Source organism: Camelus ferus, chromosome 9 (genome assembly GCF_009834535.1).
Source record: "Camelus ferus isolate YT-003-E chromosome 9, BCGSAC_Cfer_1.0, whole genome shotgun sequence".
NCBI lineage: Eukaryota > Metazoa > Chordata > Mammalia > Artiodactyla > Camelidae > Camelus > Camelus ferus.
In genome coordinates, this window is record NC_045704.1 from 17648913 (window position 1) to 17673921 (window position 25009).

At 50.2% G+C, this 25009-nt stretch overlaps 1 protein-coding gene, 1 long non-coding RNA gene and 1 other non-coding gene across 3 annotated transcripts; all 3 read right to left on the bottom strand.

Annotated features, from left to right (window-relative positions):
- Window positions 1–5092: 5092 nt before the first annotated feature.
- On the bottom strand, window positions 5093–17155 carry LOC102510405 (cytochrome P450 2S1). The gene is given in 10 exon segments (XM_032485993.1): window positions 5093–6196; window positions 6198–6370; window positions 6457–6598; window positions 8588–8775; window positions 9849–9990; window positions 11916–12095; window positions 12243–12403; window positions 12837–12986; window positions 15225–15390; window positions 16639–17155. Coding segments are annotated over 10 exon segments (1785 nt in total). The 5' UTR covers window positions 16816–17155; the 3' UTR covers window positions 5093–5890.
- Window positions 13260–13366, bottom strand: LOC116666170. The gene has a single exon (XR_004323014.1). It is a non-coding gene; the product is annotated as a U6 spliceosomal RNA (small nuclear RNA).
- Window positions 17156–21656: 4501 nt separating the features above from the next.
- Window positions 21657–24178, bottom strand: LOC116666068. The gene is made up of 3 exons (XR_004322943.1): window positions 23939–24178; window positions 23704–23816; window positions 21657–22952 (listed from the first exon to the last, which is right to left on the bottom strand). It is a non-coding gene; the product is annotated as an uncharacterized LOC116666068 (long non-coding RNA).
- Between the last annotated feature and the right edge of the window lie 831 nt (window positions 24179–25009).

Consider the following 25009-nt stretch of genomic DNA (forward strand, 5'->3'; position numbering starts at 1 on the left):
CTGCCTCCGCCCACCACCGGCCGGAGCCCAAGGGGCCACCTGAACTTCGAGGGGTTAAAGTGGAGAAAAGAAGACCAGCTCTGTCTTAAAGGGGCCCTGGAGGGAGGCTGAGGAGTGGGAAGGGGCCCCTAATCCTGAGCCAGGGAGGCAGGGAAGCTGTGTGTCTCTCTGTCCCAGCTCTGGGCGCTGTCCCTCTGGGCTATCTCTGTGTCTGGTAAACATTCCTCCAGAACTCCATTCCCCTCTGCGACCCCCCCACCCTGCCTCCACCCCCAGCCCAGCCCAGCCAGGCACTCCCCCTCACACTCAGGGCTCCTCGACAAGGACACACTCTCTCTCTCTCTCTCTCTCTCTCTCTCTCTCTCTCTCTCTCTCTCTCTCTCTCTCTCGCTCGCTCACTCTCTCGCTCTCGCACTCTCTCTCTCTCTCTCTCTCTCTCTCTCTCTCTCTCTCTCTCTCTCTCTCTCGGATGTCATCCACACATGGAGGCTGGACAGGAGGAGACACGCAGGGGCACGCTGCTGGCCCACACTCAGACAAGCTGGGTCTGGAACTCCATTCCTGGAGAAACCTCAGAAACCAGGACACGGCCTCATGGGCATCCCCGGGCTACACTCAGGGAGACGTGGATCCTCCTACAAAGAAGACCCACATGGGCCCAGAAACAGGACACCAGTTGAGTTGACCAGGGTTGGAATCCTGTTTCTGCCACTAACTGTGTGATCTTACAAGTGACTGGCCTCCCTGAGCCTCGGCGTGTCCATCTGTAAGGTGGGAGTAAGAACAGCGCCCACTTGGCAGGCTACAGGGCGGGTGTCCCAGGGCAGTGCACGTGCAGTTCTTTGCACGTGGTGACGACAGCTGACAAGGTGCCCTTGATTTTTTTGCATCTCATCTGTATGTCTCCCTGTGCACTGGCATTGCTGTCTCCCTCTGGTGGATTGTGTGCCCTGATCCTTGCAGATCCGATGCCTGTGTGTTGGTTCGCCTGCTTGTCCATCTCCTTGCCCCTGTGTGTTGCGCATATGGAACGGGGTCTCTTCAAGCCTGGGTGCCTGCAAGAGGGGGCTGGGCACCATCTCTCTGCTCTTGGCCGTTCTGTGCACTGGCATCCCTACAGCTCCTTACAAACTCCTCTCCTCTCCACCTGCCCATGTCTCTCGCACCTGCCTCTTCTCCCCACCTCATGGAGTCCAGCCCCATCCTTTCCCACCAGGACCCTGCCCTGGCCTCCTCCCTGGCCTCCTTGCCGGCCTCCTCGCCTCCACTTTTCCTCCCTCCAGTCCATCTCCCATTCTTAAGCAGAGGGATATTTCTGAAACTCAGATCTGACCCTGTCCCTTCTCTGCTTAACCTCAGCTCCCCTGCTGCCCTCCAGGTGAGCTCCCAGCTCTCAACCTGCCACTTAGGGCTTTTCACCATTAGCTTCCCTGAAGCTGTATCATTTGTGTCCCACTGCAGTGACAGCCTCAGTACCTAGATCCTGTCACCCAGCCCCAACCCTCAGGGTCTTCTTGGATACCCTCCACCCTGCAGTAGGTTTCCAGGTGCCATGGGGGATTCGATTCACAAAGCTCTCTCCCGCCTCATCCTACCCTCCTCCCGGTTACCTCACCCTGCTCCAGCTTGGTCCTCTCCTCTGGCCTCCTCCCGCCTCCTCCCGGGCCGCCACTCTCCTTCCCTCTAACCTGCCAAACAACAAGAGGAATGTGTCTCAATCCCAAGTCAAACCCTTTCCCTCCTTGGCCTCAAACCTTCCAAGATAAACTCCCAAACTGCTTACCTCATGCCCCCTGGTGTCCACCTGGCTCTTATCCCTGGCTCACGGGCCTCAGGGCCTCCTCCTGATATACATGTACAGACTGTGAAATGATTACCACAATTAACTTAGTTAACACATCCATCACCTCGGTTACCATTTTTGGTGCGTATGGTGAGAACATTTAAGATCTACTCTTAGTAAATTTCAAGTATACATCACAAGATTAACTTATAGCTGTCATGCTGTACATTAGAGCCAGAACTTCATCTTATAACTAAAAAATGTGTACCCTTTAACCAGCATCTCCTGATTTCTCCCACCCCCAGCCCTGGGCAACCACTATTCTTTTGTTTTTTAATTTAACTTATTAATTATTAATTTTTATTGAGCTATAACTGACGTAGAACATTATATTAGGTTCAGGTATACATAGCAATTCAGCATTTTATACATTGTGAAATGATCACAATAAGTCTATTAACATCCATCACTACACAGTTACAAATGTTTTTCTCTCGTTTTAAGAGAACTTTTAAGATCTACTCTCTTAGCAAATTTCCAATGTTCTATAATATAGTGTTATTAACTATTGTCACCATGCTGTACATTACATCCCTCTGTTTCTATGAATTCGGCTTTTTTAGATTCCACATATAAGTGAGATCATGCAGTATTTGTCTTTCTGTGTCTGACTTAGTTCACTTAGCATAATGCCTTCAAGGTCCATCCACGTTTATCACCAAAGGCAGGATTTCCTTCTTTTTTATGACTGAATAATATTCTGTTACATAGCTATGTCATTTTCTTTATCCAATCATCTGCTGACAGACTCTTAGATGGTTCTGTATCTTGGCTATTGTGAACAACGCTGCCATGGACATGGGAGTGCAGAGATCTCTTTGACATATTGATGTGTTTCCTTTGGATGTATACCAAGAAATGAGATTGCTGGGTCATTTGACAATCCTAATTTTTTGAGGAACCTCCAAACTGTTTTCTATAGTGGCTGCACCAATTTACTTTGCTACCAGCAGTGCACAAGGGTGCCCCACTGGGGGGCTTTGAGCAGGGGAGAGACCTGATTGATTTGGTTTTAAAGGATCCCTTTGCTAAGGCCAGTAAGTGAAAGGTTGATGGGAAACTTTCTAAAAGAGGGATCAGGACCTGGACACGCTATATGAGACCATTTATTATTGAGATATGATGTGAAGAGTTCTTGCCAGAATGAGCCCGAATCTGGTCTAACTCCCACTTTACAGGGAATTCCAGACAATGGAAAGACATCTTGAGTGGCACCCCAAAGAGGCCATCAGCCGAAGACAGGATGTGAAAACCTGCACAGGGCAAATAACCCAGTTTCTTTAAGAAATAAGTGGCATACAAAAGGTTGGGGACCGGTTACAGATTTAGAAGACCTGCATGTTCAAACGAAGGCACTGCATGGTGAACCTTTGGGTTCTGATTTGAACAAACTTGACTATGAAATACATTTCTGGGACAGCCAGGGAAACGTGAACACTAACACTGCAAAATCGGTAATTGTAATAGGTGTGGAAATGGATATTATGGTTGTGACTTTTAAAAAGTGAATTGTAAAGGAGGAGTTATCATTTTAATAAGTTGAGTATTTGCTGGGGGTAATGAAAGTTTGGGGTATAGACAGTGTGATGGTTATACATTGTGAATGTATGTAATGCCACTGAGTTGTACACTTACAAGTGGTGAGAATGAGAAATATTATGCTATGTATATTTTAACCCCTCCCCCAGAATAACCCTGAAGACCCTACTAATTGTAAATACTTTTACTTTGGGGTCCAATAATTACTGGTTAAGCCATTTTGAGTTTATGCTTTCTTTTGCTTGCTACTCGAATCATCTTAACTCATGTCAACTTTCATTTTGATACAATCCTAGTTCCATTCTTCCTTAATAAATGAGGTTGCTGCTATTTCTTTTTTAAAAATTCTTTTATTAAAAAATTCTTTTTTTACTTTATTTTCTTGGGGGGTTGCATAATTAGGTATTTATTTATTTATTTATTTATTTGGAGGTGCTGGGGATTGAACCCAGGACCTCCTGCATGCTAAGCACGTGCTCTACCACTGAGTTAAATCCTCCCCTGCTTTCCCCACCTGTTTGCTGGTATTTCTGATCCCAAATTTCCCTGGGTGTGAATTTTGAGCACAAAGGAAAGCAAGTCATTGCCTTAATTCAAAAGGAGGAAACCTGAAACCTCATTTATTCCTTTTCACATCACAGACATATGAAAAGCAGTAACAATAATAAATTCAAGAACTCAACGTGTACTTCGTTCCTATTAAGTTCCAGAATTGTTCACATCTCTTCTTTTAAATTTGGTCTTTTAGATGCTCAACCCTCAGTGAAGGAGTCATTAGCTAGAAAGTGGCAAAGTCAGGGTCTGATCCCAAGCTCGTCTGTTTTCTATTGTATCGCTGTTCTGTGCTACCTCTATAGAACTTAAGCCAAAAAATAAAGTGATAACATTGTGGAAAATTAAAAAAAAAAAAAGCTAACGAAGCATTGCTGAAACATTCAGAGACAGATGTCTGTAATTTATTTTGAAATGCCTAAAAAAATGAGCTGGATGGGCAGGTGGCTAGAAATGTGCTAATACACGTGGCAAACTGCCGTGGGAGAATCCAGAGGTGGCCCATGGGCCTTCCCGTAGAATCCCTTCAACTTTGAAAATTGTCCTCATAAAATGTCAGGGGGAAAATGTCCTTTTACTATTAGAAATGTGTATTCAATTATTTTCTGAGATTTGCTTTAAAATAATCGGAAGATTGTGATCGACAAAATAAAATTAGCAGAAATTGGATGGTTATCCAATGAGGCTGGGTCAAGGGCCCAGAGGTTCATCGCACTATTCTACTATCGTGGGTCTGAACACTTCCTTCGTAGATAACTGACAAGTAAAAAGATGCTTCTGGCTTCCTTACGAAGAGAAGGGAGGGAAAGGGTAGCAGAAGAGGCCAGAGTGAGGGTAGAGTGAGGGCTCCTGTTTCAGCATCTACTTTTAGTTTGGGAGAGCGCCCAGGGCGTGGAGGGGTCACCTTCAGGCTTTTCCTAACTGAGGCCCTCCACCCCTCCAACCCCAGCCCCAGGCCTGCCCACCCCATCCACATCAGCCTCACCGGAAGTGAGGCCCAGGACCGCTCCCCTCCCCCCCATCTCCACATCTGCTACTGATGTCAGCAGCCAGGGTGGGCGGGGGCCGTGTTTTTCAGCTCCCGCCTAGCCTCGAGGGAGGGGTGGACCCTCCCCATTCCCACCCCTTACTCACAATGATGGACACTGTCACACTCACGCTAGGCCCTGCCCTGGGCCAGACCAGGGTCTAGAAAGGAACTTTTATTGCAAAACGGGGATCTTCGGAGTCACAAAGACGTCAGACCTGGCCTCTTCCCTGACCCAGGGAGTTGGAGTCTGGTCCCTTCCACGAGGTCTAACTGGGACTTTGACACAGAGTAGGGGCAGTGCGTCAGTGTGTGTTGAGGGGGACTGGGGAGCAGGGGAGGTTTTTCAAGTTATATAAGCTGGAGTGTGTGTGTGTGTGTGTGTGTGTGTGTGTGTGTGTGTGTGTGTTCCTCTGTTCTGAGGGTCCATGTGTGTCCAAGTTTGCTTAGTCCACAGGCTTGTATGCACAACTGCACATTGGGGGTGTGTTTGTATTTGGGAGCATCTGGGGATCAGGGTGCTTGGAAAGGGGTGTCCCTGAGGGCTGAAGGTGCACAGGAGACCATGGCTGTGTCCCTGTGGGAGTAGCTTGTCTCAGTGGGCAGGCCAGTGTCACACTTGGGTTGACTGTGTGGTTCACTGGTTGGGGGCATGTAGCTGGAGAAAGCCTTGTACAAGGACACTGGTACCATGACCTGAGGGCCGCAGATAAAGAGGGTCTCTGTGAGGTGACGTGAGCCAGCATGGGACATGTTCTCTGCACCAGGCTCCCAGAGATGGCAACACTGGGAAGTCTGAGGAGTGAAGAGGGCACACGGGCCGAGAACACTGGTGGCTGAACTTGAATGTGTAGGTTGTGAGTCCAGGGGGGTCGTGTGGTATTTGAGTTGGTGGGTTATCTGGGCATGTGGCTGTGATTCCTGATGGACTAAATGTATGTCTGTAGAAAGCTGTGTGGCCACATTGCCTCACGGCCCGCATGGTTGGGATCTGGGTGTGTGGTTCCAAGTCTCAACAGCTGTGTGGGCCGAGGACCCCGTGGATGTGGAGGCTGAATATACGTGTGACTGACTCTAGAAAACAGCTCCAGGTGCATGAATGTGGCTGCCTGTGGTGTAGACGTGCGGCTCTGGAGTCCCAGCCATATCCATGCCCACTGTCGAGGCTGCCTGCCCCCTCCCAAGGTGCCCTCCTTCATCCAGTCCACACGGCGGGTCAGATGGAGGTCAGTGGGGCCGAAATTGCATCTGGAAGGCTTGGGGGATGTTGAAAAGGCCGCTGACGGCTGGCTGGAGGCTCAGGGCACCCGGTGGGCAGGGGCTCTCCAGCGAGAAGGCCTGCAGGACGGTGGTGAACAGGAGGAAGATCTCGGCCCGAGCCAGGCCCTCCCCAAGGCAGACGCGCTTACCTGCGAGGAAGAGAGAGCTGGAGCCGGGCCTGGGGGAGGACCTGGGGGAGGACCAGCGGGGAGGGCAGGGGCGGCCCAGCAGATACCTAAGGAGAAGGGCAGAAACGACTCCTGCTTCTTGAACTTCCCTTCTGCGTCCAGGAATCGGCCGGGGTTGAACTCCTCCGGCTGCTGGAAGACCTTGGGGTCATGCAGGATGGAGCCAAGGAGAGGGAGGACCTCTGTGCCCTGGGGGGAAATCATAATAAAACTATAAATATCCCTCACAACCCAGGCCTTCCGCTCAGAGTCGGAGCACATGAGTCTGGTGTGTTGGGGAAATCAGTTCACAAAATACAGGGGTTGGGAGGAGGGTATAGCTCAGTGGTAGAGCGCATGCTTAGCATGCATGAGGTCCTGGGTTCAATCCCCAGTAACTCTTTTAAGAGTAAACAAACAAACTAACCAACAAACCTAATTACCAGCCCCCCAAAAAAATAAAGAAAAAAAAAAAACACAGTGGCATCTGAGTGATTATGGGTCAGAGACTTTATTAAGCCTTATATCTAACTCACCTCCTTTGTAATAGGTACATGTGTTCTACTTACATACACACACAAACACACACACACACACACAAACTCGCTAAATCTTTCTAACAAGCCTAGGAAACAGTTACTAATATGGTCCCCATTTTATTTATTTATTTATTTTTTTTTAAAGATTTCTTTCTTTTCTTTTTTTCTGATCCCCATTTTTAAGGATGGGAAGAGGCCCAGAGAACTTCAGCAACTTGCCCTAAGGCAACACTTGGACACGGCAGAGTTTGTTATTTTTACACAGTGTTTTAAACTTTGGGGGTACGCTGGGATTCAGCTGTGGTTGTCCTAAGCAGCTTGGCTCAGAGTCCAGCTTTCTGCCACTATGGTATTCCAGAGGCGAAGTGTGGGTGGGTGATGGCTGTCCACGAAGGCTTCCCCTGCCCAGGTTTGGGGACAGTGGCAGCCCCTTCAGCTGAGATCAGAGTTATGGTATTCCCAGGACTGTGGTGCACGGTCAAGGTGGGGAGTATGAGGAGACGAAGAGGGACCTCCTTTGCTAGGGACTCTGGTTAATGGGGCTCTGAGTTGGGAAGGTGAGTGAGGCTTCAGGAAAAGGTCGTGTAACTGCCATTAAAATAAGAGAAAGGCAGAGAGCAGTGGTTAAAGCACAGGCTCTGGGTTCAAATCCTGCCCCTGCCACTTGTAGGCTGGCTGGGGTTGGCAAGTCTTCTAACATTTTAGGGACTCAGTTTCCTCATCTGTACAATGGGTGTGATAATGGTAGAGGGTGGCTCTGAAGATTGAATAAGGTAATACATGTAGAGCATTTAGACTAATACCTGGCACAGAGCAGGTCCTCAACCACTAATGCCTGTTATTACTGTTGTCATTAGCAGTAGTTGTTGCACTTGCTATAGTCATTGCTTTAGCAATCGTTGCTTCGGGGGTGTACAGAGGAGCCCCACTCCCTGTACAAAGAGCTCAGCTGGTGTTTTACAAGCATTTTTTCACAGATTCCTTATAATCTCCAGTTGATGCTATTACTGCTCCCAGTTTAGAATAGGAGTAGATGGAGGTTCAGAGGGTGAAGTGATTTGCCCAAGGTCTCAGCCTGAAAACAGCAGGGCTGGATTCTAACTGCTATGGGTTGGATTCTACAACCAAGCTCAAGGAGGGAGCAGCTGGTGCGGAAGGCGCCTCAGGTTTCCAGGGAGACATCGTCCCCTGGTGGTGATGGCTCTGAATTGCTCTCGAATCAAGGGACAGGAACTGAGTGAGAGAGGGTGGGGCTGATTCTGTGTGTTTACAGCAGGGACTGAGGGTGAGGGCCTCTGTTAGCCCTCAGATTGTTCCCTGCCTGTCACCTTATTTGATTGTCCTAACCACTTTGGGAGGAGGAAGAATTAGGATACCCATCTGAAACATAGGGAAACCAAGGCTGGGAAAGTCAAAAGGCAAGAGAAAGCAACACAGAGAGAGAGATGCAGAGACAGACGGGGACATAGAGAAAGAAAGGGAGATGAGAAGAAAAGAGGGAGATATCAGCCAGGGAGGAGAGAGAAAGAGGAGGAAGATGTAGAAACAGCGAGAGAAAGAGAGACAGACCAAGATCTGGAAAAAGTCAGAGACACAGATAGCAGCAGACTCAGGCTCGAGGCAGAGACAGCTGCTGGGCAGGGCTGACCCGCATACCCACCTGGGGCAGGGTGTACCCCCGGAAGCGGGTGGTCTTGGTGAGGGCTCGGGGCATGCTCATGGGTACCAGTGCCAGCAGCCTCTGTGCCTCGTGCAGAACCGCATCCGTGTAGGGGAGGCGGGCTCGGTCTGCCAGACAGGGTGCCCGGCCGGCCCCCAGCTCCCTAGTCAGCTCCTCCTGCACCCGCTCTGCACTCAAGAGGAGGGGGGTGGGAGGTCAGGGGTGGGGCGGGGCACTGTGATCCTCTGCTTGGACGGTCTTCTGGAGCAGCCAGTGTGCTGGGCATCCCATCTGTCCTCTCATTCCCCACAGCAGTCCTGCGAGGTGGGTACCACTGTATAGCCCCATCTCCCAAATGAGGACCCTGGAGCCCAGTGAGCTGAAACCACAGCTGACTCCATTCCACCAAGGCCACCAGGCCCCAGGTCCCATCTTCCATCTTCCAGGTCAGCCCACCCCACCATCTTGACAGCACTTAAGGCAGCTGCCTGACCCTGAACCGCTGGAGTCCCCTGGGGCAAATTCCCAGCCCTGCCTCACCCCACATCCTCCGTCACCATCACAGCTTCAGGTCTTGCCTGTCCCCTGATAACTCCACTTTGTTTTTTTTCTCCAGCCCTGACCCAGGTGTCTTGTGGCCTCCCCCTGGTGGCCCCAGGCCCCTCACATTCAGATTGTCCCAAAGCGGCCTCAGCATCTCCCCTGAAACAGCTCCTCATCCCTTCTGGCCTCACCTCAGGGTGGCTTCCCAGTCCCCCAGTCCTCTGGTCAGAGCCCTTGGCCTATCCCTGGATGACCCCCTCCCTTATTTTTCTCCACCACCTGCCTACGTGGCTCCCTCTCCCCTCCCCACAGCTTGGCCCAGCGCTGTCTTCCCCCACCCCAGTCCTTACCCTGAGCTCCTGGCATCCTCTTTCACACCTTACAACCTACCTCTTCATGGCAGACTAAAGGGTTTTTCTAAAATGCTAATTTGACCCTGTCCTTCCCCTGCTCAACAACATTCCATGGCTCCCCATTGCTCAGGATTAGGGACACAAGTTACCACCAAGACAGCAAGTCTGGAGATGTCTCCTGCCTCATTTCTCATTTCACTACTCACACTGCAACCAGCAGTCCCCAAACAACTGGCTCCCCAGACACCCTGGGTGCCAGACCCATTGTCGCCTCCAGGCTCTGGCTCAGGAGGACTCTCCTGATGGTTCTTCCTCTGAGCCCTGCCTCCTGTTCCCAGGGCCTGGCTGGTGGCAAAGGCTCCTACCTTGGACCTCAGGGTATTTCAGCAGGAGCAGGAAGGTGTAGCGGATTGTGGTGCTGACTGTCACTGTCCCAGCAAACAGCAGATTAATGACCGTCATCAGCAAGTTCTTGTCAGTGAATTCTGTGTTTGGGTCTTGCTTCTCCTGGGAGAAACCAGGCAGAGGGGCTTAGAGAACATGGGCTGCGGGGAGTCGAGGCCCAGCACAGCCAGGTTGGGGGTGCAGCATAGCAAGTTAAAGCTTTGTTAGGAGTTTAAACAAATGTTTGGGAAAGTTGGAAAGTGGGCTTTTGATATAAGTTCTCTCTGGCTGAAATGTTTTAAAAAGGCAAGAGAGTGGCTGCTATTAAAAACAAACACCGATAGAAAATAACAAGTATTGGTGAGGATGTGGAGAAACTGGAACTCCTGTCACCAGGGGGACATATAAATGGTGAAGCTGTTACAGCAAATGGTACAGCGGCTCCTCAAAAGCTTAACATAGAATTGCCATATGACCTAGCAATTCCACTTCTGGGGATTTATCCAAAAGAACGGAAAGTGGTGGGGGAGGGTAGAGCTCAGTGGTAGAGCCTGTGCTCAGCATGCATGAGGTCATGGGTTCAATCCCCAGTACCTCCATTAAAATAAATAAGTTAAATAAAAACCTAATGACCCCCCCCCTCAGAAAAGTAGGGTCTTGAAGGACATTTGTACATCCATGTTCAAAGTAGCATTATTCACAATAGCCAAAGAGTAGAAGCAACCCAAGTGTCCACTGATGGATGAACGGATAAAGAAAATGTGACATAGCCGTACGATGGAATATGAGGCAGCCTTAAAAAGGAAGGAAGTCCTGTCACACGCTACAACATGAATGAACCTTGAGGACATTAAGTGAGATAAACCTCAGTAGGACAAATACTGTGTGATTCCACTTACAGGAGGTTCCTAGAGTCATCAAATTCATAGAGACACAAAATAGAAGGGTGGTTGCCGGGCGCTGGCAGAAGGAAAGGTGGGAGCTTCTTTAACAGGTATAGAATTTCAATTTTGCAAGTTGAAAAGCATTCTGGAGAGCAAAGGTGGTGATGCAAATGTCATGAACACTACTGAGCTGTACACTTAAAAGTGGCCAAGATGGGAAGTGTTATGTGTATTTTACTACAATTACGTTCTTTTTTAAATTAAAAAAATGAAAAGGGGGGTATAGCTCAGTGGTAGAGTGCATGCCTAGCATACATGAGGTCCTGGGTTCAATCCCTAGTACCTCCATTAAAAAAATAAATAAATAGGCGGGGAGGGTAGAGCTCAGTGGTAGAGCGCCTGTTCAACACGCACAAGGGCCTGGGTTCAATTCCCAGTACCTCCTCTAAAAATAAATAAATAAACCAAATACCTCCCACACTAAAATTTTTTTTAAAGAAATAAAGAAACCTAATTACCTCCCCCACAAAAAAGAAATACAAATTAAAAAAATGAAAGGGAAAATAAACAGGGCCACAGAGTTAAGAAAATTGCTCTCTCCACCAAGAGGGTGGCTGCATTTATTCAAGGATGTGGCCCTGAATATCTCCCATCATTGCAAAATCTGTACAATTCAAAACTAGGTATTTCCACAGGGGTCATCTTAATTCTAATTTTCTCACAAGTTGATTGTTCTCACCTAATTAATAAATTGAACTTTATTAGTATAATTTGAGATTGAAGGGTTTCATAAGCAAATGATTGTAATTCACAGGAAATGTCCTGTGTGGGAGGCGAGAGGTAGGGATGGGGAGAAGGGCTGGTGGGGATTGCTGGTGGCAGGTCACTGGGCAGGGGGCCTGAGCTGGGCCTGAGATTGGAGGGAAGAGGAGGGGGAGAGATGCAAGAGACTCAAACACACCTGAGGTGAGTGTGGGGTGGGGGGAGGCGGAGAACAATGTACCAGAAAGAAGAGCTATGCACACCCAGGCAGAGACACAGATCCACAGGGACACGTGCAGAGAAGGATGGAGGCTGACAGTATGTCCCGGCTACACCTGGCTGGGGACCAGCCAGGCCGCCAGTGCCATTCAGGAGGACCCCCCAACCCACAAATGCCCCCACCTTTGCCATCTTCAGCAGGAAGGCATCCACAACATCACGTGCGGGGCTCGAGGTGTCCAGGCTTCCCTGGTGCCGCTGCACCTGCTGGACGGCAAAGGCAGCCAGGGTGCCCAAGTGGCCAAGGAGCTGTGTGTGGGGGCCTGGCAGGCGCGGCAGGAGCCAGGAGAACATCTCGTATGTCTGTGGGGAGAAAGACAGCTGTTTTCACGGGGACCTGACTTGGCACCAGGGTGGAGGGGCAGGCGGACTGAGCGCTCTGGGGTTACCTGGAAGAGGTGGACACAAGCCTTTGGGGAAAGTGGCTGGAGAGGGGTCCCACCCACTTACCTGACCCCACGGGGAGCTGACCCCCATGGTGGTGCCGCCAGCTGCCCGGACCATGGCCTGGAATTCCTCACTGTCGTAGGGGAAGCGGAGGCCGAAGACAAGGGAGCAGATGATGTTGGCGGTGGCCTGGGCCAGCAGCAAGGAGGGGTCAAATGGCCGTCCTGGGGAGGAGGAGCAAGGAGGAGGGCTGGATGGAGTTGGGAAGAGGGGAGCTGACCTGGAGGTGGATTGGATATGGAGTGGGGACCAGACACGACTGGAAAGAGACAAGCACAGAGAGTGAGACAGAGACAGATAGACAGGGAGAGACCAAGAGACACAGATAAGGAAGGGGTTGTGGGACAACAGATAGTCAGGAAAAGAGAGAGCCACAGGGAAAGAGAGACAGGGAGAGAGACGGACAGACTTGCAGGAGAGAAAAACAGAAAAACAGAGAGAAAAGAGGCAGAAAGAGTGATATGACAGTCCCAGGGACACAGAGACAGCAGGACAGAGATGGAAGGTGGAGAAGGAGAGAGAGGGAGGTGACCAGAGTCCCCAGCCCAGCCCCAGAGGGAAGGCCATCTCTACACTCAGGCCACCGGCCCCGCTGACCTTTTGTCCCCTGGAACGACTCCACCAGATGCTGGGCCTCCGCCTGGATCAGCTCCTCGCCTTCTGGCTTCCCCATGCCCAGTTCCCGCAGAGCCAGCGTGGTGAATTTCCTCAGCTGCCTCCATCGCTCTCCATTGGAGAACAAAACCCCTGCACAGAAGGCTAGGCTCAAGGAGGGACCGGCCCCTCTCCCAGGACAGTAGCAGCCCTTCCTCCCAGTGAGGTGCCCTGTCCTGAGTCCATACCAGCCTAGCCCAGGGATGAGGACTCCGGAGATGCTCAATAAATGCCTAACCTTGGGTCACAGGGTGACCTTCTCCTGAGAGGCTGGTAACTGGAATTATCCAGGCTCCTTGAGCCTTCTATGATTAAGCAGGGTGAGTGAAGATTTCTTCCTTCCTTCCGTTTATCCATATATATATATATTTTATGGAACGCTTCATGAATTTGCATGTCATCCTTGTACAAGGGTCATGCTAATCTTCTCTGTATCATTCTAATTTTAGTATATGTGCTGCCGAAGCGAGCACTATCTATCCATATTTTTATTCCTCTATTCATCCACCCATTCATTTATCCTTCCTTCTTCCTCTTTCCTTTACTCCCTCCCTCCCTCCCTCCCTCTCTTCTCTCCAACCATCTATCCATTCATCCCTCCACCCCAGCATTTATGGAGTACTGTTGGGTCCCATGTCCCACGTCGTTAGGAGGTTGAACAGGGAGGGAGGAGGGTGGAATCGCACCGTTTCCCTCCTTTATCCAAGAGACTTGCTCTGGATGGACACTTCCCTGCTCTGAGCTGTTCCTATTTGTAGAATGCCAGCCCATAATGGCCTCCTAGACGCCTCCTCCTGGGTATCCCGTCTACCCACCCCTCCATTTTGTCCCAAACTGGACCCAGCATCTCTCCTCCTTGTCTCAGCCACTGACCAGCCCCCTGGCCAGAGCCCTGCATTCCTCTCCTGACCACCTCCCCTCCCCACTCCATGGCCCCAGTCCTGGTCCAGCCCAGTCCCCTGCCTGGACTTCCACTCCGCAACCAGAAGATCTTTTTAACTCCGACCATATCCCTTCCCAGGAAAACCCAAAGTCCAAACGTGCTGGCTTGACTCAGGTCCCATGTAATCAGGCTCTGCAGACCACTCCAGCTTTGTTACTCATCTCACTACAGTCGCACTGGTCTTCTCTCACGTCCTCAAGGATGCCAGGATGTCCCCTCTAGGCCTTTGCCCTTGCTGTTCCCTCTGCCAGGATCATTCATCTCTTCGTCCTCACTGAACTAACTCTACTCAACCTTCGGGTCTCAGCTCAAATGTCACCTCTTCTGGGAAGCCTTCCCTGATTCCTCCCATTCCTCTCACACCCCAACTCCCTCTGCTCCCTGGGCCAGGAAAGGGCCCCATGTGTCCTGCTCTCAAGGCTGTCCCTCTCATTTTAGAATTCTATTCTCTTCCCTCATGTCTTATGGCAAAGCCCCACTCTCTCACAGTAAGACATGTCACCACAGCTGTCTTGGTCACTACCGTGTCCCCAGTCCCAAGGCAGGCGTAATGAAAAGTTGTCAGTTGATGAATGAATGCGTCTTCTCTCACCTCCATGCTGGTCCCTCTGCCTGGAACACCCTTCCCAGTCCCCCTGTGAGTCTCAGCTCAGACACCCCGTCTCTCAGGAAGACTTCCTGGATGTCCTCCACTGAAGAGGCTGGGCCGGGCGCCTCCTCCAATTCCCACCGTCTCAGGGCTTCCCCCAGGCCGGCCCTGACCTTTCTGGGCTTGTCACTGTCTGTCTCCCCACTGGTGACGGGTCTGTCTCCCCACTGGCGACGGGTCTGTCTCCCCACTGGCTTGTGTGCTCTGGGGGAGCAGGACTGAGGTGGTTTAGTCACTGCTGTGTCCCCGCACTCTGGCCTCCTGCTTTCAGTCTTAACACAGAGAATAGTTTACACATTTTGAGTGTTTGCCTACTCATTCTCAGTGCTTCAGATGTCTTCCCTCTTCCTCCCGGCCCTGGGGGGACTTTGCCTGGAGCAGTAATAAGACTATTACAACCGCGTATTCTTACCTCTTGCAATCCTTACTACAGTCCTATGTAACAGGCACTGTTATCACCCCATTTTACAGATGAGGAGGGGGAGGGTAAAGCTAAAGTGATAGAGCTCATGCTTAGCATGCAGGAGGTCCTGGGTTCAATCCCCCGTACCTCCTCTAAAAATAAATAAATAAACCTAATTACCTACCCTCCACAAAAACAGAACAAAACAAACACTAACTATAGATGAGGAAACAGAGATCCGGAGACACTGAATCATGCATGGAAGGTTGCAGAACAGTAAGAGCTGGCAGGATCTGAGTGCAAGCCCCAGAAGCCTCCAGGCTGCTTATGACTCACCATGGCCATCAAAGGTCCCATCCAGCGTCGCCACTATCCCTCGCCCGCTGAACTCCTCTGCCTGACCTCCCAAGGCCTCTTGCACAGCCTCGCGCCCAACCAGGACCACCACACGCCGCCAGGGTCCCAGGTACACAGTGAAAACTGGTCCGTACTTCTTACCCAGCTGGGGGCAGGGAGAGAGAGGGGGGACAGGTGCTGTGGGGGGAGGCTACTGCCTCTTAAAGTCTATGTGTCTCCATCGTGCCCCTTGTCGCTGGATGAGCCACCTAAGAGGAAACCCTCCTGCTCTGCCCTAAACCGAAATAGTGAAATAGTCACGTTGGGGGGCTTAGTTCTCTTTTTTTCTGTACCAGGCTCCCAGGTGCCCTCCCCATAGAGTCCTCCTTCCCCAAACTCTCACCCAACACACTCTCTGGGTCCCATCCCCTTACCCCCTGTAGAGCCCCAATTTATGACTCTGGGGCAACCCAGAACCTACCCCTATGCCCACAGCTCAGACATTCAGCAGTAAAAATGGGCAGCTATATCTTTGGTCTCCCCCAATCCCTCAGCTCCCTCCCCTCAGAACTAGCCACCCTTTTCAATCACCGCTAAACCCTCAAATTCTGGAGCAGATAACCATGGAGCACTGGAACCATCTCTCCCCAAGAACACCACCCTCCTTGCCATGTCCTGGAAGACCCCAGACTCTTTTTGAATGGGGATCCTCTGGCCTCTTCCCAATCCCCCAGAGGGTTGGGACTGTCTCAGCCTTCTTGCTCTCCTTCCTTTCCTCTGTTGCAGAACTTCCAGCTCCCTCCTACCCCCCTCTTCCCCATTCCCATCTGTCTCTGCAGATAGATTCCTAGAACCCTCCAGCCTCTGCCTCCCCCTCCTCTGGGGGTCCCACCCCCTTTTCTTCTCTGCCCACTCCTCTGGATAGCTCACTTATATCTCCCCAGGACCTCTGCTCGGGACCAGCCACCACCATCACATTATCAGTTTCTCTTCTACTTGAGGACACCTATTTCTCTCAGTTTTTGTTCCCTCCCTGCTGCCTCCATTCCACCTTCCCAGGATTCTGGGGGCCTCTCTAACTTCAGGCTCCTGTCACTCTGGGTCCTGCTCTCCACTCCGGATCCCTCTCCAGGATTCTGTGGGCAGGATTCTGCCCCTCCTGGCCCTGGCCCCGCACTCCAGGATCCTCTCTTCCCAGGATCCCCTGACCCTTTTCAGCCCTGGACCCTTGCTCCCTCCCCACCCCAGGGCATCCATAGCCCCATCCGGGACCCTTCACCTGCCCGCCTCTTCTAGGACATACACTGACGGCCGCTTTGCGCTGGCACTACGGTTTCTCTCCCAGGGGTGCGTCCCTTCCCTCTCTGGGCCTTCGACCCCCGCATCTAGCCAGGGCGTGCGGGCGGCCCCTCACCTGCAAAAGCCCCAGGTACAGCGCTCCAGGCCGGAGCTGCAGGAGGTTCCCCAGCAGCGGCAGCGGCGTGGGCCCCGGGGGCAGGTGGCCTCGGCGCCGGGTCCCGGGCAGCGCCAGCGTCAGCACCAGGAGCAGCAGCAGCAGCAGCAGCAGCACCCAGGTGCCCGCCTCCTCCATCTCCGCGGGCTGACTGCTTCTCTTCGCTCCCAGACGCTCCACGCGGCTGGGCCTGTGGGGGGCGGGAGCCGGGAGGCTCCCTCCCCGACGAAATCTGGTGGAGGGAGGCGGGGCAGCGAGCCTCTCCCCCTGCCTGCGGGGCTGGGTTCTCTCCCCGCCGCCGGGTATCTTTCTCCCAGATCGCAGATGCCGCCGGGTGTCGGGGACACACCCTTGAACGGTTTTCTCCCCGGTCACCCAGGTTCGAGGGGGCGGAGACAGGTCTTGGACCCCAGGTGGTGCGCGGGCCGATCAGGGGAACCTGGAAGCCAGAGACTTTGGCCTCCTTCTGGAGGCCACACCCCGTGCCAGCTCCTACCTCCCTCCGCCCTGTAATCGGAGTGTGCATTCGCATGAGCCTGCGTGTACGGTGTCTTTGAGCCAACCTCCTCCAGCATCTTTTATCTTCACCACGGACTGGGAGGAGGAAAGTGACTTTTAACAATAAAGGATCCGAAATTCAGAGAGGTAAACTGACTAGCCTTAGGCCACACAGCTAATAAAGGGGCAAAGCTGGGATTTGAATTCCGGCCCCGCTGAACGATTGATTCAATCATAATTCACTTAGCAGTATAGTATGGTGGTTAGAAACCGGAGGTCTGAAGCCAGACTACTTGAGTTCACAGCCTAGCTTCTCTGCCTCTGTTAACTCTTCTGTAAAATGGGGATGTGTTTCAGGATTAAGTAAGTAGGTGTGTGTGTACACAACTTTAAACAGGGCCAGGTGCTTGTATAACAAGTGTTAAATATGTACTGGCTAAGATTCTTTCAACTAATTGTTACTGAAGTTTAACTGTAAAGAAGACTTTGCTCTAGACCTGGGAATGCCGCTATAAGTAACAGAGAGGACCCTGTCCTCCCGGAATGCTTATCCCCATGCAGATGAAGTTGTAAAGTAAGATAATTTCAGGAAGTTCCAAAAGTCTGGGCAGATGACAGTGACCGTGTCAGATCCATGTTGTATCCTGAGCATCTAGAGCAGTGTCTGGCACACAGAAGATGCTCAATAAATATTGAGGTGGGTGGGGGCATATAGCTCAGTGGTAGAGTGCATGCCTAGCACGCACAAGGTCCCAGGTTCAATCCCCAGTACTGCTACTAAAAAACCCCCAAAACCTCATTACCTCCCCCCAAAATAATAAAAAACAAAATTTTAAAAAACGAAAGGGAAAAAAATTTTAATAAAATAAATATTGATTACACCAAAGGCTGAATGTAGGAATGAGGTCAGCGAGGTCAGCAAGGACATCATGCCAGGCCCTTGAAAAGATTTTGCATTTTATTTCTCATGCAAAGAGAAGCAGTTGAAGGATTTCCAGCAGGAAGTTACTTGGTTTGCTTTGCATTTTCGTTTAACATTTTATTATGAAAACTTTCAATATTCACCACCTAGCTTTCACCAATAACGTTTTACTGTCCTCACTTGGTTAGGTATCTTTTCATCTTCTCTCATCAATCCATCTTTTTTTTTTTTAATGTGTTCGAAAGAAAGTCGCAGACACCAGTACCCTTCACTCCTAAACACATCAGCATGCCTATCACTTGCTAGATTTAATATTGGTTTACGAGTCACTCCCGGCCACCTCCCAGGTTAATTTGCACATGATGAATTGAACAAGCCTTAACTGTCAAGTAAATTTTGACAAACACATACAACCGTGTGACTCAAACTCCTCAGGATTTGGAGAGTTACCATCATGCCAGAAACCTCTCACGTGACCTTTCCTAGTCAATTACCCTCACTCGTGCCAAAGTACTGATCCCCACCCTTAACACATACACACAGATTAGTTTTCTCTTTGCATTTATTTCTCTGGTTGCCCTCTGAAGAAGGAACTGTGGGGGATGGGGATAGGGGAAGAAAAGGCAGGGAACCTAGTGCCAGTAAAGTCCGGGCAAGGGATGACAATGGCTGGGAGCAGGGTGAGTAGCAGTGGGGAAAGAAAGAAATAGATGCATTTGGGATATACTGGGAGGTAGAGCCAGCAGAATTTGCTGACAAATTCGGTTTGAAGGCAAAGGAAGGCATCCAGGTTATTATTTCTGTCAAATAAAAACAATTCTGATATTGGGGGAGGAGAAACTTTATTCCAAAAGACTATTGCCACAGAGGCACAGAGATGATTGCGAAGACAGGGAGCAACACCAGAATACGATAGCCCAGAAAGATGTGTTTTCTAGTGAAATGAATGTTTTCCCTTGTCCTAGATTTTTTGTTTGCAGCAAGTGGAAATATGGCATTCCCTTTCCCAGAGACGAGGAAGGAGATGGGGGCCAACTGGGGTGGAAAACTGGTGAAGCAGGTTTTGCAGGAGGGAGGGGAATCAGGAATTCTCTTTTGGAGCCATGAATTTAAGGTGCTTGTTAGCTATCCCGGGAGAAGAGCTGAGTGAACTGACAGGTTGGAGTTTGGATTTGGTACCTCCCAAGACTCTCCAGAACAAGACAAAGGAGAACCTAAGAACTGGTACCCACATCATGGCAACAAAGTGTAGGCCAGCCTCCCCACATCTCTCCCCAGTTTCAGGGGACAGCCCTGGGATGTCAGGAGGCTAGAATCAAGGCCAAAGGAGACTATAGGCAACATTCCAGCCATGTTTTGAGAGAAGGGGCTCTGGTCTAGGAGAGAAATGACAAGATTACAAGAGCCTAGTATTTTAAGATGGTCTTGATTGCAAAATCCTATGGATAAGAAAGTTTAAAAGTTGCTCAAATTCTGAGGATTCCAAGACAAGACTTCTCATTACTTTGGTAATAAAATTCAAGCCCCTCCTGGTGACCTACAGTGATTAAGGATCTGTCTACTGGCTGCTGAGTTTGACATCATCTTGGCCCCCCGCTGTTCTCTGCTCATGATATTCCACTTACACTGGCCTTTCAGTTTCTTGAACACCAAGCTAGCTTCAGGGCCTTTGCACTAGCTCTCTGCCTGCTGTGTTTGGCCTAGAGATTGAGATTGGTTCATTTTTCTAATCCCAGCTCAAAGGCCAGTCCCCTCCGGAAGAGACTTTCCCAGAGCACACAAACTGAATTAGCTCCCTCCCCCATCTCAGACCCTGCTTTTTATTATTAAATAAGGTATTTAATAAATACTAAATGAGTTAACATTTTCTAAGCACTTACAATAGTGCCTGGCATGTAGTCAGCTTTGAATGTGTTTGTTAAATACATACAAACTTTCCTCCACAACCTCTTATCAGCACCTGAAAGCATCTTATATGTTGATTTACATTTTCATTCTGCCTTCCCCTACCAGCAGATGCTCTCCATGATGGCAGAGGCTTCTGTCTGGTTCACTGATGTGTCCCTAGGGTCTGGCAGGTCTGGCACCCAGCAGGTACTCAATATATATTTTGCTGAATGAATGATTTGAATATTATCGGCTAGGCTCTCAAATTTATTGAAAGAACAATCAAGATTTCCAAATTCTCAGTCTAAAGAGAAAGATTCAGAGGTTTCCCAACATCGATTTTGCAATAACTGAGCCATTTGTGGTGGATCCTGGCCTCTCCTCCCCTGGACCTGGAGATGCCCATACATCCAGTTCAGTGGCTGACAGCTGACCCTGTCCTTCCCCACCACCTACTTCCCATCAGACCATCCTCTGATCCGGGCTAGGTGAGGCCCCAAGTGATCCTCTTTAAATTTAACCTCCTATGATGGATTTTCTTAAGCCACTCTGGGGGCTGCCAACCCCAGGGTTCCAGCAGGCTGAGGGGTAGGTGGCTTCTGGAAATTGCTGGGGGTTTATTTTGCTTGAGTTTCTCTAAGCCTTACTGTTTTAGAACCTGACTTGCTGTCTGGGGATGAGCTCCTCCGCTCTCTGGCCTATGCCTTTCCCCAGTGTTCTTCTCCCAGCCCTGCATATCTCAGTTTCTTTGCTTTCTCTCCTTCAGAGCCACCTCACCCAGCACCCAGAACTGGGCAAAGAGGAAGTTTAAAATGAGTCTTGCTTCCTTCCTGCTAACCTCGGGTCTGAGGCTTCCCCGGATTCTAAGAGCACCCTCGGCTGTGAGTAACACCAGGGACTGGACTATGTCACAGACCACAGGCAGCAACATTCTTTGGTCTGTGACCTGCATCCCACCCCCACATCCACCACTTCATCCTATGCTCTTGAAACTGAGTCCCCCTAAATCTGAGTTCCCCTGCTGAGTGTATGATTACCACCTCTATCCTAAACTCTATTCCCTTTCTTGTCCCACCCTTGTTCCCCTCAGAATTGAGAAGTATCAAAGAAAAGGGGAGACTGAAACTGAGCAGGACTCTATGGGACTTTCCTAGGTACAAAAGCCCTTCTGTGTCCCCGTTTCTTGTTTGTAGAAAAAGGCTTTAGTCTCCTAGGCCTTCCTTGAGTTCCACAGAGCAGACTCAAGCAGTTGCTAACTGGGGAAGTGAGGGAATGCAGACACAAAGGAGGAGCAGTTGAACAAGAAAAGTAGTGATGGCTTAAACAAAAGTTTTGTTTAGAGATAAAGCAGAGTGCTAGTTCCTCCTCAGGTGATGTATAGAACAACCTGATGCTTATCTTTTAGTTACTCTGCAGAAACTGACCCCTCCCTCCTCACCCCGGTGAAGAATGGTGACTATGTGCTGACCATAAGCAAGTAGATCCCAGATGGCTGGAACCAGGATGATTTAGATTCCTGAAACATCACTCCGTTATCTCACCACCAACCAATCAAAAGAAAGTCCACAAGCTGCAACTGTCAACCCAAATGTTGCCTTTAAAAACCCTTTTCTGAAAGCCATCGGAGAGTTTGGATCTTTTGAGCATCAGCTGCCCATTCTCCTTGCTTGGCACCTGCAAATAAATGCTATAATTTCCTTCATCACACCCCGAGTCATAGATTGGCTTTGCTACATGGTGAATGGGCAGACCCAAATTTGACTAGGCAACACCCTCACCCCATCCTCTCTTTTCTTGCAGCTTTCTATGTATCATACCCTCTAGTAGGGCAGGGAGTTAAAAAAAAAAAAAAAAGGCACCCACAAATTTACATCAGGAGGGCAGCCATGGGCCAAGAAAAATTAAAAAATAAAAATGTAGGTCTTTCTGCTGATGGCTCTTGCTCCCTGGCCCCCATCTATGACTGTGTCTGAGCATCACCTGGTCCCATCCCCTTTTTCTGTTTTAAAAATAATTATTTCAAATATGGAGACAGAACAGATTTTGAAGACTTGTCATGATGAATTGTGTGTGCACACCTATCTTTATCATATCTCACCATCTTTAGCATTTGTTTATTTAGAGAAATAAAATATAACTGACTGAGTCGGGGTCTCCTGTGTCCCCTCCCAGATGTCATATTTCTCCCTCCTTCCCTCCTCCAGGGAAACCACTCTCTTACAGTTAATATTCTGACATAGTTTTTTATTTTATTTTATTGAGGGGGGAGATATTTAGGTTTATTTATTTATTTACTTAATGGAGGTCCTGGGGATTGAACCCAGGACCTCATGCATGCTAAGCATGCACCCTATCAATTGAGCTATACTCTTCCCCCCACCCTGCTTTTCATTCTTTTACTACATATTTGTGCAACCCACACAATATCTGGGAAGGTATTCTTTTGCAGATTTAAAAACTGTGATACACAAGGCAGCACACAGCATACATATATCTTTCTGCAACTGGCCTTCTTCAATTTTGGGGATCATTCAAATCCAGTACATGCAGCTCTGGTTCATTTGTTTTAACTCCTAGGAAGTATTTCATGGAATGGCTTTGACACAGATACAGAAAGCACTGTATCTGTCTTTTCGTTAAGAATTTCCTCATTTCATGTAAATCAACTAAACTTCAATAAAAATTTTTTTTTAAAGTTGCCTCATTTCAAATGTCTGAGTCATGGGGGCCTGGTTCCTTCTGCCTGAAGCATTTGGCTTCAATCTGCCCTGTCCCCTCCTCCCTTTGGGTCCAACTTAGTGTCGTCCCAGAGCTCCTGGCATCCAGGCTTCCAGGCTCATTTCTCCCATCCACCTTCCACTCAAATTGTCCATCTTTGATCATTTGTCTGATGCTTGTTGCCCCCCAAGCCAAGAGCTGGACAGGGTCCAGGGCAGGGACAGGGTCCGTCCTCCCCACTCCGCAGCACCTGTCGGGGAAGACACAGATGTTAAGTGGGATGAAAGTGTACCTGGCTCAGCAGGTGGCTTCCAAATTCTCACAGGGGAAGACCTTCCTTGGCTGATGAAAATGTGTGGCTTAGCCAGTTGGTGGTGGGGTGGGGATGGGGGTTGGGGTGGAGTTGGGTAGGGGGTGAGGAGTGGAATGCTTGATAGTTTTACATTCAAAAGGGTAGGGAGTGTTTGGGGAGAAGGGATGGAGTGGAGCTGGAGGCTCAAGCGTGAGCTTTGAAGGGCAGGGAGCCTCCGGTTTGGAAAGTTTTGGGAATGGGAATTACTTGAATTCAAGTCTCTGCCCTGCCACGGCCACATCTTTCTGTGTGACTGCAGCGAACTATTTCTACCTCTCGGTTTTCCCTATCTGTAAATGGGGCTCATAACTGCACTCACTTCCCAGGGGTGTGGTCACCACCAAATGTGATAAGGGGGCTACTCTGTACGGGGGCTGTACAGAACCATCGGGTGAGCCCTGAGAGCAAGGGCTGGGGTTTTTGCTCACCTCGGCATCCTCAGGCTTTAAAGGCTCAGTAAATAGTAAGCCCAGACCCCTCGTCACCGCCCCCCCCAGGCTGGGTTGAGGAATCTCCTTTGGGCTCCTTCTAGAAAAGGCATAAATCGTATTATCCCCCATTTATGCTTTGAAGATATAATACATCATCTACATCTGATGAGGAAATTGGGGCAGAAGAAAGTCACGGTCACCTGCTCAAGATCACCTACCCTAAGGATCAGTTGTTCTGGGTTGTTTCTTCACTCTCCTCTCTGGAAGGACTGTTTTGCTCCATCCCTCCTCCTCTGCCCCCCATCCTGCCTGCTAGACTGGTTGCTCTGGGCTGTGATGAAGAAATGAAGGAGTGAGCCCCACTGATGCCCACTCTCCCATATCCTGGTAGGACCCGCCACCCCCATCGGCTCCCACCCGCCACCCCTTTAGCTCCCTGAGCCGCTTACGCACCGCGTCCACCAGGGGCGCCCTCTACACCACAGGTCACTGGGCTTTAGCGCTGCGGAGTAGAGAAGGAAGATGACTGGAGAAGGGGAAGAAACACTAGACTGGAGGGAACCTGAGAGGGACAGACAGTAACCTTCCCTCTCCTCCTTCCTCCTTCTCTTCCAGCCGCCACGTGTGGCCAGTAGCGACCTGGGTTCAAATCCCGCGCTGACCTCGAGAAGCCGCGTGACGTTCCCCAGGCCAGCGAATAACCTCCCTCTATTCCAGTCTCTCAGCAGTGAAATGGGATGTTATTTTAGTACCTCCCTCAGAGGATTAACGGCAAATCCTGGCGGACAAAAGTGTGTGCCAGAGTTTACTGCCGTCTTGTTCTGGGTGTGTGTTATGTGCCAGGCGTGGCACCCAAATCTCACAATAACCCAGTCAGTGCCATTATAGGTTTTCATAGAACTTCAGTCACGCAGGTAGTAGGTGATTACTGGCTCATTAAAAATCTCAAAGACTGCAGAAAAAGGATTCTTTTTATCCCTTCAAATCCTCACTCCCTGGCCCTGCCCTTTTCAGCCCACATGCCCAGCCCTTGATCCCAAGGAACATCCAAGGTTAGTCAGGACTCAGGTTCTCAGTTCTGCTGCCCAAACTGGTCCAGGCTGGTTCCATTACTTTCTATCTTTCTACCTAGTGAGACCCACCCTTAGATAGTTGACACAAGGCCCTGCCCAGACCCAGCTGGGCAATGCTGGGGTCACAGTGGAGACAGAGACAGCTTCGCCCTCATGGGGCTCACAGTCCAGTGGGGTGGACTGGGCTGGGGGAGGCACAGGCAGAGAGGTCAGGGCCCAGATAGGGGAGGCACAGAGGACTGTGGGAACCCAGACTAAGTGGCTGCCCCAGCCTGGGAGTGGTGGGCGTCAGGGAGGGCTTCCTGGAGGAGAGCATACGTGAGTCTGAAGAATGAGTACTGGAAGATCATGGGGAAGAGTGTTTCCTGTAGTGAGAACAGCATGTTGGGAGGCTCAGAGTGGAGAAACTCAGGGTTGTTGATGATGTTTCCAGCACAGAGTGCTGGGAGAC